This window comes from Pogona vitticeps, chromosome 5 (genome assembly GCF_051106095.1).
Source record: "Pogona vitticeps strain Pit_001003342236 chromosome 5, PviZW2.1, whole genome shotgun sequence".
NCBI lineage: Eukaryota > Metazoa > Chordata > Lepidosauria > Squamata > Agamidae > Pogona > Pogona vitticeps.
Window position 1 is genome coordinate 27,291,649 of NC_135787.1, and position 17,388 is coordinate 27,309,036.

General features: G+C 37.4%; 1 protein-coding gene across 50 annotated transcripts in view; it reads left to right on the forward strand.

Moving 5' to 3' along the window:
- The window catches only part of ANK2 (ankyrin 2), a 328,145-nt gene that overhangs the window by 270,783 nt on the left and 39,974 nt on the right, over positions 1 to 17,388 (forward strand). For 18 of the 50 annotated variants that reach the window (XM_078376609.1, XM_078376610.1, XM_078376604.1 and 15 more), the window contains 4 exons: positions 475 to 578; positions 10,853 to 11,077; positions 14,389 to 14,543; positions 16,337 to 16,548. In XM_078376609.1, the coding sequence (XP_078232735.1) occupies positions 475 to 578; positions 10,853 to 11,077; positions 14,389 to 14,543; positions 16,337 to 16,548 (696 nt within the window). Of the gene's footprint in view, positions 1 to 474; positions 579 to 4,106; positions 4,149 to 5,598; positions 5,635 to 10,852; positions 11,078 to 12,775; positions 12,875 to 14,388; positions 14,544 to 16,336; positions 16,549 to 17,388 lie in introns of all 50 variants that reach the window. The other 32 variants (XM_078376593.1, XM_078376594.1, XM_078376595.1 and 29 more) reach the window with 5 other exon arrangements.

Consider the following 17,388-nt stretch of genomic DNA (forward strand, 5'->3'; position numbering starts at 1 on the left):
TATGTTACTATGCAATGCTATTGAAAGTGTTAGCAGATGGTGAAATAAGTCTAGCTAATACTTACTTTGCTAGAAATTAATTAGTGGCCATCATCTGAAACTTGTGTCCTTTTTGTCCTTCAATTACCCACCTCTACTTCAGCATTTAAAAAATGTTTTACATAGCCCTCTTTCAGTAGTGGAAACTAAAGTGCTAGATTCTTTTGAAAGCAATTAAAATTTTGTTATTCTATAGTGTTTCCAGTGCAAAAGTTGTTACTTGTATTTTCTGGTGGTATCTGAATGACCCAACAGCAGTAAATCTTCAGCTTCTGGTCATTTGCTTAATTTTCTTATATCAGGATTTTGTTTTGTTATTTTATATTTTATTTTTTGTTCTGTATATATACAGTATAGACACACACTGGTTAGAGGCTCTATATTTTAAAAAGAGAGGGAAAGGAAAGAGAGAAAAATATTTCTTTGCATTACCAGGTATCCACATTGGCCAAAGAAGGAGAGAGAAATTCATATCGATTAAGCTGGAGTCCTGACAACCTGGACAATGTCACTCTTTCTGCTAGTCCTATACATTCCGGGTAGGTAATCCATGGCAGAAGATATAGAAAGTATTTGAAATCTTGACAGTTTGACCTAATGTTTAGTTTGAATGTTCACTTTATCGTATTAGGAAATCCTTTCAAATGTTGTAACCTGAAAGCAGGTAGGGCTATAATGGGGATTAGGGCAAGTTGTGCTCACATTTCATACCCCCAGTGTCCTTCCCCCACATCACAGATGGATGTCAAACAGACTTTTGTTCAGTTGACAAGGTGCCTGCAAGAGCATTGGCCTGAACACACTTAGGCACTTCCACAATTGGGAGCCCTTCTTCAGATGTTTATGGTGACTGAGAGAAAGCCTATTTGGTATCAGACTAGTGGAATCTTGAAGGACTTGCGTGAGTTCTCATGTTCCCATCACAGTTACAGGCCTGCCTGGTTTCATATGTAATGCCTGAATGAGGTTACTGGCATAACACAAAATCTGTAACCATCCAAAATAAAACACTAAATCAGTACATCAAACACACTAATTTCAGGTAGGCTTAATCTTGATGAGCCCTTGCAGCAAGAATCCTGAAAAATCTTTGTTGGAAAACTTTCCTGTTTTCATAGTTGTTGGGAGTCATGACCAACAGATTAAAATTGGTACTATAAACAAACCTTAAGATGGGCCTAAAATTCCTAAATACATTCACAAACAGGGAATCAAAGGAAGTATCCTGATCTCAGCAGATCAGGGCTCATACTTCTTATGTGTCTTGGCTGAATTTTCCACTAAAGAAAATATCAATAGCTTTGAAAATATGAAGAATTGTGTTGTTTAAGTACTAGCATACTCCGGAATATTTAATAGCCGCAGCATTTATTATTATTATTATCAGCTCCAAGATGACCATCATAATTTTTGAAGTATAGGCTTCAACAGGAAAATAAACTATAAGAAGCCATATTCAGTCTTTCCCCATACAGACAAACTATATATGAACAGCAAGTGAAATGGGACCTACCTCCAGCATCCTACATGACACTTGTTATATTCCTAGACAGCTGCATCGGAAAGTTCTATTTGTGAGATCCTATCCACATGTAGGCTTCCATAAGATCACAAAATATATGAGTCTGCTCACACGGAAAACCCTATATGGGCATTTAGAAAGTATGTGTTGGGTAGCAGATCTAGCCCTGTCCCCTGCCTGTCACCTGGACAGCAGGAAGAGGAGAGTGAGGCTAGAACTATCACTCTGCATTCACTTTCAAATTAGTCTCTCTTTTTTCCAAATGTTTGAATAGAGCTGAAGCCTGCACATCACCTTCTGCTTTCATGGAGGTTCTCCTTATGCAGACACCCATGTCAGTGAAAAGGCCAGTGTCATGCAGAAAGCTGTGGTAGGTCCAGCCACTGCTCCTGTTATCTACATGCACCTATTTGCCTAAGTGAGCTTTAAAGGTTTTTCAGGATTTCCTCAAGGTGTCTTGGCTTGAACTCACATGCTGATAACAGGATTTCTGAGACATGCTAGTATAGATAGTATTGTTGTTTACATGGTTTGGGAATATCCTAAAACACATCATTGCCGTACCTTCTATGTGGAGAAAATAGCTGAGCAAATGGGGAAAAAATGCAAAACAGCCTGGAGTTTCCTCTCCCAAATCTGTAGTTTTCCCCCTCCACCACTGGGACTCGTATTTATATAAAAAAAACAGATCTATTTGTATCATTTCAGACATGTGATGGATTGTGCCAATGCAGAAAAGCCACTACATTAGCACAGAGAATAGTGAGCAAAGCCTGTCAGCAAGTTTCTCCTTTTCTCTCTTGTTTTCTTTAAACAGCTAAGGTTGAGCAAAGCCGCACTCTTTTTAAAACAGTTTATGGCAAGGGTAATGACTTGAGAAAGACTTGTTTACAGCTTACTAGGCAGCTCTCTTTTAACCACACCCCCTGATGTGCTATAAATAGAACCACAAACAAGTTGCAAACAAAGCTTCTGTCTCCCAACCTATACCTGTGCACTTAAAATTGTTACTCCCTTGATTTTATAGGAATGGAGTGTCTGATTAGGGCCCAGGAGACCAAGGTTCAAATCCCTGCTTGGCCCATGGGAACTCAGTAGAGAGTAATAATTGCAAACCATTCCTTGAACATTTCAGATACCTTGAAAGCCCTATTGCAGTCACAATATTTGGAAGCAATATGATGGCACACAATAACAAGTCATAGTATCAACCTCTTAGAAGGAGGAAAGGTGTGTAGAAACCTTCCACCACAGAACTCATGTTTAGGCTGTAATACTAGATGAATTTCCTTTGAATTTAATAGACTTCATTTTAAATAAATCTGTGCAAAATTACACTGTTAATTGGCTTTGTGAATGTTTAAGCTTAAAATTAAGCTTTAAGAGATAGAGATAGAGCTGTATTTTCATATGATTTTCCCCCTAAACTGGAACGCTCAGATTGTTAATATAGCTCCCAAGGTGACAGAGTGCAAAATATCACCACTCCCATCTAGGTAACTGGGAAAACCCCTTCATACTAGTGTGCTTTCATTAAGATCAGTTGCCCTAATGTGATGTTATTGTATGTTGAAGATTATATTCCTGATTATAAATTGCAATTTTATTTTAATTTCAAATATTTTAATGAATCTATGAAACTTTGAACAGATATTTTATTCAGGAGTGTCATTGACAGCATTCAGTGATAGCAAAGAGATGAAAATATATAAAATATATAATAATAATCTTAGAACTGCAGGATTGTAAGGGACCCTATGGATTGATCACCTGTGAAAGAGGCAGAGTGGGCAAATTGAATTCCCAGCATTTGGTTTCACAGCCAACTACCTAAAACACTGAGCTTTTATCCTGTGTCAGAATTGGCATGTGGAATGTTTCTCAGTTGGCAGCTACTAAGATAACATGACACTGGTCAGCTTTTCTCCCCACTAACAAACTTTAGCAAGTAAATAAATCAAAACCATGTAAGAGTTCAACTAATTTTATTCTGAAAATAAAATTATTTTTAAGCCAGCAGCATATGAAAGAGATTGTACATACTGCTTTTGCACCAGCTATTTCAGTGAAGGGAATAGTTTGCACATGTATATCATGTATGTGTATGTGCATGAGTGCGCACAATATTGATTGTATCATCAAATAAGATCATATTATCTGTAGAGGCTGTGGATAGATTTTAAATATGAAATATGCTATCTCTTTAATATGCTGAAATGTTGTCATAGCAGTCCCCTGAGCTAAATTTCACAGGACTTTTGTCTCTTCACAGTGGGGCTGGACTATGTTGTATTTTGCTTTTATTGGTTTTTATTATGAAAACATACTTACACAGATACTAATCTACAAGCTCTCTTTGGCCTCACATTATTCTACTGAGTCCAAATACTGAATTGTCTTTTGGAAGACTTTTCAGCTGTAGGAAACTGATACAAGATGATTTCCCGGGACAATATTCCAATGTTTGTTTGGGATTGGGTGGCGGCTGAAGGTTATAAAGCATGAGTGCTTAAAATTGACAAATAATTAGAGTTATTATTCTTAGCTGCCTGGCTTCAAAAAAGGAGATTGGATCATTGCTAACAAGGTAAATGATATTTCTTGTTTTACCTAGTATGGCATCCTGACAAACAGCAGTGGAAACAGGACCTAGCACTACAAACAGAAACTTAAACATTAAAAACAAATATTAATAAATTATATATAAATTTGTTCACTTCTAAAATATTTCAGAACTAAAAAGTGTGACTTGTTTTTGAAAACCACTTATACAAGGCAGAGTTGTTGCCTTGTCATATAAGAAAATAATCTACTTATCTTCAATTAGCATAACGTAATGAGGAATGTGAGATTGTTTCCTGTGGAGAGGAAAATTAAAGTTTCCTTGATAGTAGCGAAAGAACTATGTAATGCTTGCCTTCAATGTTAAGGTAGAAAGTGGGAGTGGGGGGCTGAATCAAGCAGTCTAAAAAAGACACTACAAGGAGATTCCCAAAAATGAATAAAATACATGTGAGAAACCTTGCGGGGGGGGGGCGAGAGAAAACAGAAAACCAAGTGCAAGGTATATGGCTAGGGCTAAAACCAATATAAGTCTTACCTAGGAAGGAAACATGGTGATGGCAATTGTTAGTTGTTGTGGCTAGTCTTTTCAGTGGTTGTCTTCTAAGATGAACTGATATTGGATTTTGCCCTTGAGATTTTAAAATACATAAAATCTGGAATGCAGAATTGAAATGAATGCAAACAGGAAATTAAACAGTAGAGAACAGACTTTTCTGAGTAAAGTGGAAACATAGCTGAAAGAATGAACAATCATTGTTCCATAATAACTGAATCTCACAGATGTTGATGCCCAACACATTACATTTGTCAATTTCTCAACAGAATTCAATTTTGAGAAAATATAATTCAAACTGAAATTTTGTACATGCTTACCTGGAAGTAAACTGAATTGAACTCTAGTGGGGGTTTTTAAAACTAGGTATTCCCACATAGGATTCAGTTGCGAATTGCAAAAATGTTAGTAATCATAATGACCTGTTTGTTTAAAATTATATTAAGATTTTGACATCCAATTTGTGATTGCAATTGTTGGATTATTTAGGTTGTTTTTTAAAAAAATCCTGCAATAGAGAACCAACCTGAAAATTCCAAGTATTTGATGAATGATTAAAATGCTATGCACTTGGTATATGGCTTGCCATAATGAGGTTACTAAAAGACTGTATATATGGCTGGCATGCATAGTATTAAGGAGTATGGGTTTGCATAGAGCAGTGATCTAGGAAAGTGGTATTACTTGGACTCCAGGTAAATTGAATACATTTCAAGAGGGTTCCTGAGTACTCCTGTTCAAACGAGATCACAGAGGAACATCTCATTTCATTCAACTTTGATCCCATATATGCATCTCCTTTGCATTTCTCAACTTGTAGGTGTAAATATCTTCTCTTCCTCCTTTTATTTCATTCATTTGTTCATTTATTCATTCATCCATACTTTTTTGTTTTCTTAAATTATCTCTTCTGTTGCAGCCACTCTTCTCCATGTTTTGACCATGACAACAGCAGGTGAACTTATAATTTCATTTTTTTAATAATTGACTTCCTTTTGGTTTCTTTCCTTCTATTATCTTTTTATTTATTAACTTCAGGATGCTCTGGTACCCTGATAGCACTCATTATTTAGTGCAGGAATAGATTTCTGCTTTCTTATGGGGTATATCATACTAGGTGAGGTTGAAGATTTTAATTTATAGAAGGAAAGCAAGACAATGTAAACTCCATAGGAAGTCTCCAAAATCTTCTAAAATAAAGCTCCTTCCTCTCACATGACCTGGTCCACACTGATCCCCCCTCTCTATAGAAAATTTTTTATTAGTAGTAATTTGCTATCTAAAATAATTGGCCACATGTTAAAGTAGAGGTTAGATTGGTAACATTTCTGTAGGAACAACATCCAATCTGAGTGTACAAAAATGTTATTATGAAGAGAGTGCATTGCAAACAAGGGTCACAATTTCAGCTTTTCTTTACAAAGCTTGTATGCAAGCATTGAATAAGAAACTCAAAAAGAATGTGTTGGGAAATGCATTGAGCCACCAAATTCTTGATACCAATCCTTCAGTTAACTGTAAATGCAGAAACCTTATTGGATTTCAGGAGAAATGACCATTCATAATTAAATATACACTCCATGCTCTGTCTCCAAAAAATAAATCCTTGCTGTATCAAAGATCCATTTAGATTATATAGTTAATTTGATTATTGCAAAGAAAAAGGATCCCCTTAACTTTTAAATAGAAAATTGATGAATTTCATACTTTTTGCTGCCCCTCTAAAACATGAGGTATCCATTTTGGCCCTCATAATTTTGTACACATAAGAAATGCTGAAGCAACCTGATTAAGCTGGTTTATATCTAATATTTCAAACTGTGTCTAACTATCTCCTGCTATCTCCTTGTTTCCCTGCGTCAAATGGTAATTTTAATGATGACAAGCATGTTGGCCTGCTGCATTACTAATTCAGGTGTTTCGTTATATCTGATTATGTTTAGAAGAATACCTTGTGTGTGTGTACGCGTGCCACTAATAAAAAGAATGCAACAATAATTTCTTTTCCTCTTTGGTGGAGTATATGTTGCATGGAAACTCAACTGATGGCCCTATGAAACATCCAATACATATTTATCTATAGGTGTATAGATAAATATACATAGATACTCATAGGTATCACATTATTTCTGATCCCTTCTATGCAGGCAGCTTTGCATGTATGGGTTTTCTACCACCAATTCTTTCTCTCTTGCCAGCTGTTGTACAGACAGAAGGTGATATCATGGAAGAGATGTGCTAATTTAATTGTGAAGGATCATTTGTATAGGTTTCCCATTGTGTACAGCATGAAAAGGATATCCAGGGTGTGTAGTGGATCTAATGATGGACTAGAACTCAGGAGGCTTGGGTTTGAATCCCCTCTCAGCCTTGGGAAAACTCTCTGGGGGATGAGACTGGTAAAACCACTCCTTAAATATCTCACTTACCTTGAAAGCCCTAAGAGAGTCACTGTAAGTGGGTTCCAACTTGATGGCACATAACAACAACTGTACTCCACTGCTGTTTCACCCAAATTCAAACTGTCCAATGTTGAACCCAAATCTTATTGGAAAAATATGAGATGATCCTTCCTATTTTTATTTTTCATGTTAATATAAAGTTGCTTGAGTTTGTTTACATTTTTTTCATCCCTGTGTACAAAAATGTTATTAGTTACAAATTCTGCCCTGAAGATCCTTCTTATTTGTCCCATGAATGGAAACAACAGGAATTGACTGTGTGATCTGGGAAGACTTTTTGTGGGGCCAGAGTGGTGTATTTCTGCTGGGTTTTGTGACTTTTGAACAAATGAGATAACACTCTCCCTCCATGCACCCAACTCATAGAAGCCTACTCTGGAGAACTGAGAAACTTGCTTAAGCAGGTTTTTGGTGCCAGGGAGGGTTGCAGAGGAACTGGAAGAAAATCCTGGTTCTGCCACTGTTAGAAGCCAGCGTGCACTTGCTGGATCTTACCAAGAGGCAGCAAATCTCTGTTTCCTGTAATACAGTGGGGTCTTGACTTAAGAACGGCTTGAGTTAAGAACATTTTGACTTAAGAACCACTCTCATAGGAAAATATTGACTTGACTTAAGTACTTAGATTTGAGTTAAGAACTGAAAAAAACCACATGGGAGGCAGGGCAAGTGCAAAATGTGAACTTTCAGTTAACTGTTGGCCAGTGAAAAGGGTGCCTGTCTGCTTCCTCACTCCTCCCAGCGTTTAGAGAGTGGATTGGGAGACAGTCTTCAGACTGCCTGGTACTGAACTGCCTGGACTGTATTTTCCCTGCCTTCCCTGAACCTTTCTTGACCTAAGAAAAAACGAAACAAAATATCCCCCTCTAGTGGTCGAAGGCAGAATAGCAGCTTCCCATTAGTTTCTATGGACGGAAAAGAGCAGATGCGGATCAAATGGTTTTCAGTGCATTCCTATAGGAAATGCAGATTTGACTTGAGAACTGCCTTTCAATACGGATTGAGTTCTCAAGTCAAGACCCCACTGTATATGGATGGAGATTGTAAAATCACAGGAAGGAAATATAGGAGTTGTTTTGAATACTGAATGTCAAGTTTTGGTATCCAAGAAACTAAAAGTTCAGAGCCTCGTACTAGCCATGCTTAGGAACTTCTATTGCTTATGGAACAGACCAGTGAATTGTGGTCTAGGGCAGTGGTCCCCATCCTTGGGCTTCCAGGCATTCTTGGACTACCACTCCCAGAAGCCTTCACCACCACTTCTGCTGGCCAGGATTTCTGGGAGTTGAAGTCCAAGAACATCTGGAGGCCCAAGGTTGGAGACCACTGGTCTAGGGCACTGGTTCTTAACCTTGGGGTGCTCAGGAGTTTTGGAATGCAACTCCCAGAAGCCTTCACCACCAGCTGTGCTGACTGGGGTTTCTGGGAGTTGCAGTTCAAAAGCATCTGAGTAACAAAGGTTAAGAACCACTGGTCTAGGGGACAACTCTTTTGCTTATGACAAAGAAGTTAATGTGATATCCTTACCATTAAAAAAATGCAGCAACCTAGTGCCCAAAACCTGTAGCAGTTGAACAGGTCCTTAGACAAGAAATACTGTAGCAAAAGTTATTATCCAGAATGGTGGTTGCATTTTTTAAATTAAATGCAATATTGTCTTAAAATTCTTGATTTCCTCATGCAGAATTGTTCTACTTTAATCAACATGTGAAACATTAATTTTTTCGCATGGATAATTTAATGGTATAAGAAGATTCAGAGGCTAAAATCCTTTTGTGCAGTTCTACATGTGCAGTGGCAGTGACATCAACAGCAGTGGCAAATCACCACTATTCTTTTAGTGATTTCAAGAGTGCACAGGGCTTAGTTGTGCAACAGGATTTCAGCCAAAAGATATTAAACGGTAAAAGAAACTAGCAAATATAATATATTCTAGGCACCAGCTAATGAACCAAAAGTCACTCTTTGAGTTATTGGATAAATATACGTATTTTTCGCTCCATAAGACACACCTTTCCATAAGACGCACCAATTTTTTAGGAGAAGAAAACAGGAAAATATAATCTGTTTTCTTCGCTCCATAAGACACACAGACTTTCCACCCCCCTGTTTTGTGGGGGGAAAGTGTGTCTTATGGTGCGAAAAATACGGTATCTGTGTCCTTAACTGTTCCACAGGACTTTGGACAATTATTTTTTCAAAGAAAGAACTGGTTGGCTTTACTCTTTATCTTGCAGGTCTCAAACCAGTAGCTTTGTTAGTCTGTTTTAGCTTGTATAATGAAACCAAAACAGAAACAAAAAGAGAAAAATGTTGTCACACCTTGAACACTAACAGATTGCTTACGTGTCAGATTTAGCAGAACAAACTCCTCAAACAATTTATTTTTCAGCAGCCAGGTTCTGTTTATTGTTGCTTTGTTCACAAAAGTAACTTGCCATGTTGCATATTTTTACACCTTTTGATATGGATACCACAACACAAATTACATGGAGATACTGAGCCCTCTACGGATGAATCTTGATATTGTATCATGAAAATATAAAAATACAGAAGTTGAAACAGAGCAAATGTTCTCTTGCCACTTATGATTGTTAAGAGAGCGGCATAATGCTTGAGCTTTTTCCTTTGCTTTTTTATATGGCTGTTGAACAGCAAGAGCCTAATCAAAGAACAGTATGAAATATCCAGAATGCCTGATTTAAATGGACAGATTGTCACTCTTAAACCTTCACCATGTGATGGCTGGAGAGACGAAGAACTGTGAGAATTTAAAAAAAAAAGTTGTGATCACAATGATTGACCAAAAAGGGATCATTTTTATTTAGTTTATATAGAGTATTTATATGAAGTATTAAAGGGCATACTTTTATCTTAAGAGACTGAGAATAGGAGGAAACAGAGACTGAGGGAAAGAAATATTCAGTGGCATCTAACACTATAATTTTGTTGGTGTAACATTAGCAGAACTGGGAATCTGCCACTGTGCATATCTCATCCACCTTTGGAAACCACATCCAGAAGCCTGTGAAACTTTCTGCAACATGTTTTCTTGCATCAAAAAGGGCTACAGAGAAGAAGGGAGAGGTTTCAAATCTACTGAACTCTAAAGTGACCATGCTTCATTTCCTTTAATTACCCTAATTGTAGCTTCATTGATCTAAATCCAGTTGTTAGTCCCAACTAGAATAGAGCTATTGAATCAGTGGGATTTCAGTCATTGTTGACTGAACAAGTCCCATGCATTTAATTGATCTATATTAATTAGGACTAAGAATTTGGATTAGCCTTTAGTAGCTATCTACTGACCTATTCCTAGTGAGTATTAATATTAATTTTATTTTATCAAGGCACCGATAAAAGAAGTCTACCACAGATCATACCGCCATATATGGCTATTGTGGTTTGTACAATGCATGCAACTACTGGAACTAATTGTCCTTTTGTTTCTATGTGTATTTGTTAGCACTCTGATTTCTAGCAATAAAATGAGGCAAATAGTAACTATATTTATTATCCATGAAATATTATCAAGCTGTGGCTGTTGATAATATTTCATGGATAAAATACTGGGGGTAATATATACACATAAGTACTGTTAACAGTGGACAAGATGTACATATGCTGTGTGTTATAATGAAGGAATTTTTTTAAAAAAATTAAAAATGTAATGTGTATTATGATTAACTTTCAAATCTCATGTGATTTTTTTAGTTTTCTGGTCAGTTTCATGGTGGATGCTCGAGGTGGTGCCATGCGGGGTTGCAGGCACAATGGGCTTCGAATCATTATTCCACCCCGGAAATGCACTGCTCCGACTAGGGTTACCTGCCGATTAGTCAAACGTCATAGACTTGCCACAATGCCCCCAATGGTGGAAGGAGAAGGGCTGGCTAGCCGTCTCATTGAAGTTGGTCCTTCTGGTGCTCAGTTTCTTGGGTAAGAATATTTTAAGGTTGTTTGAAAGATGGAGGGGGAAGCCTTGAAATTTATCTTTTCTTCTAAGTTTGATCTGCTCTGGGAGGTGGCTTAGTTCTTCAGTACTGGAAGTGAAAAGACTGCCTATTATAGTTTAGGGTGATGGGCTGTGTTGTGCAAGGTGAAAGCACTGTTAGCCAACTGTAAATTCAAAACCTTGTATAACTTTTAATTTAAAACTACTAATAGGTCCACGGTTTAGTATGCTTCCTGAAATAAGTCTGTTTAATTCTTGCTGGGCTGATAAAGCAGAAATCATTTTGTGTTCATAGTCAGTTTGTTACATACTCTGCTTTTAAGGATAAATAAAAAACAAACAAACACAAAGTCAGAAATATTCTGAATGTAAATGTAATGCCTCTTGAAAGATGGAGAAGAAGCTAAATCTTCCATCAAGATGAAGTTGTATTCTCTCAGTGAGCACTGAGTCAGAAATTGTGGCTGCCTGAGAAGCACAAATCTGTGATTTTTCTGGGCTGAGGCAAAATAACAAGTGGAAGCCTTTTCTGTGATTACATTTTATCCTCCTTATTGCAGTGTCCCACAGAAATCTCAAATGCACTGTTCACCAATTTTCTGCTGAAGCTAGCAGTTTTCAGCATTTTTGTTTTGTCAGCAATTTCTGTTATCAGTGTGGCATCCTAAAAGAAGGATGATCAAAAGAGACCCTCTCTGCTTAGAGCGAATGGCTTCAGCTGGAAACCAATGCTAGGAGGAAAATGAAAAGGGAACAGCTTAAATGCATTTTGAAAGCAAATAGGAGACATTTAAATGGACTGTGAAGTAATTCAGAGATGCCTTGCTAGTTTCAAAACGTTCAGCCAGTGTTCTTTAGTTATAGAGGGTGAGGTTTAAGGAGGAATTTAGAGGTATACCAATTTTATCTAAAAGGCAAACACAAGAAGTGAAATCATCAACCATTTACTTCATTATTTTGTTGTTGATGTGTTTCAGTAGAGGAACTAGGAGGTTCTTGTGCATGAAGCTATGGGAAGATGCACTTCTGTAAATAAAGAATTGCTTCTAAGGTTTACATGAAGTTCCCTTCAAAACTAGATGATTATAAAAAAAGAAGTATCAAACCCAAAGAATGCCTTTGCTGTCACATTTCTTCTTCTCATTTCTTCTTTTCCTCTATCTACCTGTTTCTTCTCCTTCCGATAATCTCAGACTAAAATTAAAACATTTTCCCCTTTTCGGGCTGGTGGGGAATGTCTATGAAAATTCAAGTATGCTGGGAGTTTTCATACCATTTCTCAAGGCTATGTCTCGTATTGCTGGCACTTCCCTGAGTGGCATCATGGCAGTGAAACCAGAGCCACTGAATGCTTCCTGCCAAGTCAAATCTTACAGTAATGCTTTTGCTTGTCTGTCCTGAGGACTGGATCTTGCTCCCATTAATATCAGAAGCAAGGTTAACATATCACTGAACTGTCTGAAGACAAGACTAAGTCCTAAATCATAAGGGAAATGGGCTTGTTAAGGATCTTTGTGACTGGTTGGGACATGGCTAAACAAATCAAGGCAGAAACCTGTTCCGCATACAATCTAATTCCACTCTGAGCAGACAGTGGCACTGGGGTTATTACAGACAGACAGACAAACAAACATAAAGCTTATTTATTTTCTTTCTTTCACTGCTGCTCTGGATGTACCCAGTAAACTTCACCTGCCTACGGCTCCTCCCCCACTTAATGAGGGAGAAAGTTTGGTCAGCCGAATCCTTCAGCTGGGGCCTCCAGGGACCAAATTTCTTGGGTAGGAGAGACTTAAAACAAATTGATGGATGCTGGCCTTCCCATTCTTCTCCTTCTGCAACATTATTTTTACGTCATTTGTACCCACAACATTGTCCCTTTCTATGATTTTTAAATTTTGTGTACCTGACCTGTAGTGGACCATTTTCTAGCCCTTGTGGTATGTGGTTTTTTGTTTTGGTGATATGTTTGTACCTTTTCTTAAAGTTCCTTGACCTCCACTTTTGATTTAGCATGAAAACTTCCTAGTTGTAAAATATGCCAGTCGTTATAGCTGTTGCGTGCTTGATGTCTGTAGCAAAGCAACCTGGATCAGAACAAAAGGGATCTATCGCATAATTTTATTTCAATTTTTTTGGCTGCAGTTGTCACTAGCATATTAATGATATGTTATACATTGTATATAACATAGTACTTAGCATGATACATATACGATGGCCTCTGTAATTCTGTTATTCTTATATTATTGATATGTATTTCAATCGGAAAACTCCGATTTCAAACCTCCACTGCCTTGTGGCTATATCCACCGATGGAAATGGCTTCAGGAGTTAACCTCGAGGCAAAATCCGGAGCTGGAGTCCCGAAGGCAGCTCTTGTCGTTCTGCCAACTCCTGCGACGTTGCTGGAACCAGTCGTATTGGCTCTTGCCTTTCCATTGGACCATTTCAGCAACGTGGAGAGGGGGGATTTGCTGCTTGGGTAACAGCCTATCCTCCATATTACCGTACCCGGGCTTCATGCTCTGGAGAGGACATTCCTCGATTCAGAGCATGTTACCATAGTCTCTCGAGACTGAAGGATGCCTATGATGATTTTATTTATGATTTTTACAAAAGTGGAAAATACAAGTTACAGTCACACACACACACACACACACACACACACACACACACACACACACACACACACACACACATCTCACACACTCCATATGTGCCCAGTAAGAAAAATGTCACTCTTTATGCTACTGGAATAATGCACAATAATTCACTGAGCATTTTCTCTGTACAGAATAAATCTGGAAAATGTTTCAAATCAATGCAGATTGGTGACAAATGTGACCCTATTGCTTGCATTCGTTTGCTTTTTGGATCATAATTTGAATTCAAAGTGCCCATATATGTATACACATGTGTTGATAGTAGATTCTGCATGACAAATGTGATTGCACAGGATTCCATATTTCAAAACACGTTTCAGTTTTGTTGGCTTTCTTCACTTCTTGAAAAAAAAAGTACAGTTCATATAAAAATCCCAGCTACTTTGGCAGGGAGTGAAGATAATGTATGGGGAAGAGGAGGGAAAATAGTACTCATGGATCATAACCGCGAGCTACAATGCCAAAATGTTAGCAGTGCGCTTTTTTCAGGATTGTATCCAGGAATGGCAAAGAAGCTGGCAAAATTCCAGGTCACTTTGTAACAGACTGAAAACAAAACAAAACTCAACAACTCTGTATCAACTTGCACCCTTTGGCACACCGGTCTTTAACAAACTTTGTTGCTGTGATAGGCCTGTGATTGTTGAGATCCCTCACTTTGCGGCTCTACGTGGCAAAGAAAGAGAATTGGTAATCCTGCGCAGTGAGAATGGAGACAGCTGGAAGGAGCATTTCTGTGAATATACAGAAGATGAGTTAAATGAAATATTAAATGGAATGGATGAAGGTATACAATTTGACAGGCAAATGGGAGAGAAAGTTTTGAAAGCTCCAGAAAATTAGGACTTTATGTATAAATTTAGGTACCTGGGAGCAATAGTCCCACGAATGGCAACCCTAAAAGAGTGGCCAGTCTTATGTCAACCACATTTGTATTGTTAAAATAAGTAAACATTAGGAAGAGAACATGGTTTGTGGGTTTACAAAGCTTTCTGTAACATACAAAAATCTGAACTTTGATAAACAAATAAGGTTTTTTTAAAAACTGAAAATTGGCCATTAGAAGTAAAATAAAATGGCTTACAAAGTTAGCATGTAGGGTGATTTTAATTTCTGCTCTAACACAGAAAGTGGTTGTTGGTTTTTTTCTTAAAACAAATAATTTTCTGGAATTGAAAACATTTTTCCTTGCAAATAACATTTTATATGTACTGTATATATTTTGTTGGGATTTACAAGTGTAAAAACAAATTGGCTGTGTTTTAAAGTAACATTACAACAGTACTCTGACAAGTTTGTTTGTTTGTTTGTTTGTTTGTTTGTTTGTTTGTTTATTTATTTATTTATTTATTTATTTATTTATTTATTTATTTATTTATTTATTTATTTATTTATTTATTTATTTATGAGATAAGCCACTACTCTGGGTGGCTTCCAGATAATAAGAAGAGCATTTAGCATAAATTTTTAAATGAACATATTTTTTTAAAAAAAGCACTTATGAAACCTCTGGTCTAGCAAATAGTCCTAGACTCAGAGTGGTTAAAACATGGGCTGGCATAAACTTACTACAAATTAGTATTACATATGGATAAGGCTTGTAAAAAAATGGGTTGTAATATCTGAGCCACCAGTCTCTTTGTCATTTATTTATTTATTTATTTATTTATTTATTTATTTATTTATTTATTTATTTATTTATTTATTTATTTATTTATTAACTTATATGCTGCCCACACTACCCAAAGTTCTCTGGGCGGCTTACAACTATTAAAACACAATAAAAAAAGATAAAACAATTAAAATACAATTAAAATATGTACTCTAAAAATTGCCTTCAGGACCCACAGTTGATATTATTTCAATTAAAAGCCTTCTGGAATGGGAAGGTTTTGACCTGGCGCCAAATGTCATCATCATCGGCGCCAGACAAATCTCAATTGGGATGGCTTTCCATAGTCTGGGGGCAGCTGCCGAAAAGGCCTTTTGTCTACAAGCCGTCCCTCTTACCTCCTTGACGGACAGCTCTTTCAAAAGGGCCCCCTGGCTAGATCTTAACTGCTGGGTAGGTTCATATAGAAGGAGGCTGTCCTTCAGGTATCCAGGGCTCAAGCCGTTTAGGGCTTTATATGTCAAAACAAACACTTTGAATCGGGCCTGGGCAGCAACTGGTAGCCAATGTAATTTAGACAGAATCAGCTTGATATATCCCCTAGCGGCTGGTGAGTGGTGGGGCCGCTAGCGGATATATCAAGCCAATTCTGTTTAAATTACATTGGCTACCAGTTGCTGCCCAGGCCCCACTATTCACCAGTCATATTGTGTATATGTAGGAAAATGTATCTTCTTCCTCCAAACATTATACATGTTCCCTAATGTATATAAATATACTTTCCAAAATGCTTGTAAAGTGGATCATTGTCTAACTATTTTTAAACTCATGTTCTAAATTTATTTTTTTGTGAACATTAATTTGATTATTTTTATTAGTCATAAGCACATTTTGGGTTCTCTTTTTAGAAGTGTTAGTGTTTGCAATATTAAGTTATTATGATTTAGCCATGTTCTCTTTTTACTTAGTCCTGGACACTCCAGAAGAGTTGGAGAAGAAACGGATTTGCCGCATTATCACTCGAGACTTCCCACAGTACTTTGCGGTGGTGTCCCGGATCAAACAAGATAGTAATCTCATTGGACCTGAGGGTGGTGTATTGAGCAGCACAGTAGTCCCTCAAGTACAGGCAGTCTTTCCAGAAGGAGCACTAACCAAGCGGATTCGCGTAGGCCTTCAGGTAAAAAAAATACCAGGTCAATGTATTGCATTCATAAGAACGTAAGAAGACCTCTGCTAGATCAGGCCAAGGGCTAATCTAGTCCAGCTTCCTGTATCTCACAGTGGCCCCACCAGATGCCTTGGGGAGCGCACAAGACAACTAGATACCTGTCTCTTGAGATCCCTCCCCTACATCTAGCATTTGGAGGTACCTTCCTCTTAAGCCTGGAGATCATACATTCTCATCATGGCTTGTAACCTGCAATTGAGTTTTCCTCCAGGAATCTATCCAATCCATTTTTAAAGACATCTAGACTACATAATTTTATATGTCTCAATCATGTCCCACCCACCCCTTAGGTGCCTTTTCTCTAGATTAAAGAGCCCCAAGTGCTGTAGACTCCATATCTAGTACTACATCTACTAGGGATCAGAGGAATTTCTTCTTGTTTAATTTCTTTATTGAAGTAAAAGAGAGTTGTGTGCTCATTACAGAATACAATACAAAGGCAGGAGTAGGTGATACCTTTATGTACCACTAAAGATATTATACCATCTGCTAGCTTTCCTGAATTAGGATGCCCGCTTTATCAGGCTTGCACCAGTGTCTTGTCATTAGTACAAAGAACTTAGTTCTTTATTGCTTCTCTGAAGAAGTCAGCTTGTGCCACAAAAGCTTACATTAAAATATAGCAGTTAGTCTCTCTTTTTTGCTTTTATTTTGTTTTGTGTTTCTTGTTGCTATTGTTTCTCTGCTTTATTTGCCCAACTGCTCAATCTCCCTAAAGAAGCCATACTTCTTTTCCCCTCTGTAAGAATTTTACTATTGGATGCCTTTTTAAAACTCAAGAAGGAAATG